General features: G+C 35.2%; 1 protein-coding gene across 1 annotated transcript; it reads right to left on the bottom strand.

The window, feature by feature from the left end:
- Positions 1–350: 350 nt before the first annotated feature.
- LOC104241974 (cytochrome P450 CYP82D47-like) lies at positions 351–3,497 on the bottom strand. Its single transcript, XM_009796949.1, has 3 exons — positions 2,797–3,497; positions 2,112–2,431; positions 351–1,091 (listed from the first exon to the last, which is right to left on the bottom strand). The coding sequence occupies exons 1-3, from the start codon at positions 3,410–3,412 to the stop codon at positions 468–470; spliced, it is 1,560 nt and encodes a 519-aa protein (XP_009795251.1). The 5' UTR covers positions 3,413–3,497; the 3' UTR covers positions 351–467.
- Between the last annotated feature and the right edge of the window lie 387 nt (positions 3,498–3,884).

The following is a 3,884-nucleotide window of genomic DNA, read 5'->3' as shown; positions in this document are numbered from 1 at the left end:
ATCAATATTTCGGTATTTCATTTTAAAATAACAAATACAATATCTAATAGCCATTCTTTTTTAAAACTTAAACCAAATACCATACTGAATACCAAAATATCGAATATCGAATACCAAAATTTTCGGTTTCGGTACGGTAATTCGGTATTTATCAAATTATGCACAGTCCTAGTGGCAGCGCGTGTATTCACTGCCTGCCAAAAATTTGGTTATCAGTTTCAGGGTTATTTATTCTATTTTAAAAAAGCTCGGGGGGTGATAGGACCTCTGCAAAGGTAAGGTGTATAGTTTGGACTTTGGTCTTAGTTCAAGGGGATACTTATGCATTTTCACGATAATAATCAAAGAAATTAAAATCAAAAGTACGCAAAAAGTTATTTTCTTGTAATTGTACACAAGCTTACATATTTCTTGAAATAACTTGAAATTTGTTTCATGTGGCATGAAACACAACTTCATTAGCATTTTCATTCGTAAAGGTTGGGAGCCAAGCGAGGAGCAAGAAGAATTTCGAGAGGAGAAGCTTTAAGGATTGTCAATCCAAAGCTCTCACTCATATCAATTGGTTCATCTGAAGGCCTCTTTATTTCAAACCCCTGCAAAAGTACAGCTAATACATATTGCACAACCTGAAGTCCCATAGAAATTCCAGGGCACATTCTTCTTCCGCTACCAAATGGAATCAACTCAAAGTGATTTCCTCTAACATCGACATCCTTATGTGTCGTCAAGAACCTCTCTGGCTTAAACTCCTCAGGATTTGGCCATAAATCTGGATCGTAATGAATCTTCCATATGTTCACTAATAAGCGAGTTCCTTTTGGTATATCGTAACCACTAATATCACAATCTTCTATACACTCGTGGGGTAGTAAGAGTGGTGCAGCTGGATATAAACGTAATGCTTCTTTAACAATAGCTTGAAGATAAACCAAGTTCTTGATATCTGACTCTTGAACCCATCTGTGCTTCCCAACATGAGCATCTAATTCATCTTGAGCCTTTTTCAGTATTTGGTAGTTATTTAGGATTAAAGATAAAGTCCATGTTAGCGTTACGATCGTGGTGTCTGTTCCTGCTGATTGCAGAGCCTACCAAAGCCAAACCCAAAAATTTCAGCAATCAGCTCCACATTCCACAATAGTAAGATTAATAATTAAAAACATCTTATTTATATGCACGGACATTTTAAACAAGTTTACAATTAGTTTAACTATGTCATATTATAAGATACCAATCTAACGGTTACTTACTAAGCAAATCTTATTGAAACTTTTAAGTAGAGGAACAGAAATAGTTTAGAGCAAAAGAAACGTGTTTCGATCATGGTGTCAGTGCCCAGGGGTGAAGCTACACTCTAGTAAAGGTGGTCAATTGAGTATATAAGTAAAATATTAGGTTTTCGAAGTATATAATATATATTGAACAACCTTTGTCGGAGATTTGTTTTACTTTTTTCATGTTTGAACACCCTTGACGTAATTTCTGTCTTCGCCACTATTGGTACCTGCTGATTGCTGAGCCAACCACACCAAACACAACAGTATGAGGACAACCAGGAAAAACGTATAGATGGACATCTATTTATAGTCAGAACAATAAATAGCAGAATAATGAATTAGAGAATTATCATATTAATGATCTGTCAAAAGATTTAAATTATTATATGTTGCATGCAATGTTGTTCGGACACTTCAAATATGTATGTCCTCCAAAAGCAGTATAGTTTTGAAGGATTCAATATTGGTGCAGCAGCATTTTAGAGAGTACATATATTATACGCTGTAGCTGGTAATATTGAACTGATTGTTGCAGATAGTTCTGGATTACTTTCTTAATCATTTTAGGGTTTTTTCACTTTTAGCCCGCGCCAGAAACTATTTACATTCAGTAGCCGAAAAAGTATAAAATTTGTATAAATTTTTTATATAGCATATGGAAGGTATATATATACAAAAAAATATACATTTTTTTGCCTATTATTTTGAAAGCGGCTATACAATGTCACGTTACCATCATTTTATCTTTCACATAATCGGTTTTTAAGTGGAAAAACAGAACAATTTAGGACTAAGTTAGCTGTAATTTGTAGGAGATAACGAAGAACGTACCAAACATGTAGCTTTGATAATGGTATCAGCATCAAAACCAGGAAGATCTCTGTCTTCACAAATGGACAACATAACATCCATTAAATCTTCTTCATCTCCATATTTTATTCCTCTTAATTCCCTCTGTCTTCTGTGCTCTGCTAACCATTCTTCAACAAGACTGTCCATTTCATTAGCAGTCTCTTTCATGGCTTTCTCATGGCCTCCTATATCAAGCCATCTTAAATATGGTAAAAAATCAGCCACAGCTGATACTCCCATCAATTCAAAAAATCTTCTTATTGCTTTGTGAGCTCTACCTCTTTCTTCTTCTTCCTTACCTATAAGAGGCGGATCGGGAATTTAATATCTATAGGCAGTAGCGAAACCACAAATTTCATGTGTCAAAATATAAAATAGTAAATACACAAAGATGCTAAGTGGATTCAACATATATACATAAAAGTAAATGTTTAGCCAAGCTATACCATATAATTTTCCGACAATGAGGCGTAAATTTGACATAGCCTATGGTGACTCTGCCACTGTCTCTGGGTTCAAAGTTCTGAAGTCTTTAAAACTATATATGGATTCAAGACATGACATGCAGAGGTGGAGCTAAAATTCGAACGACAGATAATTTGAGATCGAGGGAGTAACTATACATCAAATTTATCACTACCCAAACTAGGAATTAAGCAAATACCTGTGTATCGTACTCCGAATAACATCTTCACCATGGTGTTCATAATTAAGTTCCCAAACCATTCCTTCATCTCTATTTTTACAGCAACATTTAAACTACTGCTCTTGCTCTTCAACCAGTATTCATATATCTCTTTGATAGCTGATTTTACTTCTAATTCTCTAATGTGACTAGAAATCTCAACTTGCCTAGTGGAAAGAAACTCAATTGTGGCTATCTTCCTAATCTCTCTCCAGTACGGCCCATAAGGACCAAGCCCAAACATGGCATAATTGTAGCCTATAATCTCTGAAGCTATGGATTTAGGCCGATTGGCAAAGGCCATATCGTTTGTGGTGAAACATTCTTTGGCTATTTTTGCATCACTAACCACTACAACTTGATTTACTCCAAGCTTTATTCGGAAAATGGGTCCATATTTTTCTGCCATATGGCCAAAAATTTTGTGAGGCATTTGAGATCCATTGAGAAGGTGAAGATGGCCAATAATTGGCCATGCTCCGGCAGCTTTAGGTACTTTTCTGTTCTGCGTTTTAGCTGAGAAAAATTGTTTGAAAAGAAAGAAGGAAACAAGAAAGGAGGAAGCTAGTGTAATTGCAATGAAAAACAAATCCATGGCTATAATTAATTGGTTATGTAGTTGCTGTTCTGTAAATTCAGAAGTGGGAGAAAGTTTGTAATTGATAGATAACCAGTATACCAAGAATTGCAGTCTACAAGATTAAAATTTTTATATTCAATTAACAAAAAAGAAAGAAAATTGTATCACGGGAGTGATGGCGGCTGGTCAACAATTGTTAGTATAACAAAAAAAAACTAACAGATGTCAAAGAGTTTGACTTCGCGCAAAAGCTTTTAGCACGATGATGTCATTATTTGGAATTGAAAATTTACTTTATTTTTCAAGATTATAAATCCACTTTTTTATGAAGGGTTTGTATAGGCTCAAATTTGGCAACCACGACAACGGATAAGCAAGGTATGGGACGGGGGCCCCACAAAACAACGACTAAAAGTTGTTGTAATAGAGGACGACGACCGAAAGCAGGCAACAGAAATAAGACAGCAACGGTCGTTTAAGTTTAGGA

This window comes from Nicotiana sylvestris, chromosome 4 (assembly GCF_000393655.2).
Source record: "Nicotiana sylvestris chromosome 4, ASM39365v2, whole genome shotgun sequence".
Lineage (NCBI taxonomy): Eukaryota > Viridiplantae > Streptophyta > Magnoliopsida > Solanales > Solanaceae > Nicotiana > Nicotiana sylvestris.
The sequence above is the reverse complement of the archived record's forward strand: the minus strand, read 5'-3'. Positions and strand labels throughout refer to the sequence as shown.

Coding starts and splice junctions, on each gene's coding strand:
- LOC104241974 (XM_009796949.1), bottom strand. CDS start 3,412: ATGGATTTGTTTTTCATTGCAATTACACTAGCTTCCTCCTTTCTTGTT. Junction 2,432..2,796: donor ATTCGGAGTACGATACACAG/GTATTTGCTTAA, acceptor CGCCTCTTATAG/GTAAGGAAGAAGAAGAAAGA. Junction 1,092..2,111: donor TTATCAAAGCTACATGTTTG/GTACGTTCTTCG, acceptor TGGCTTTGGTAG/GCTCTGCAATCAGCAGGAAC.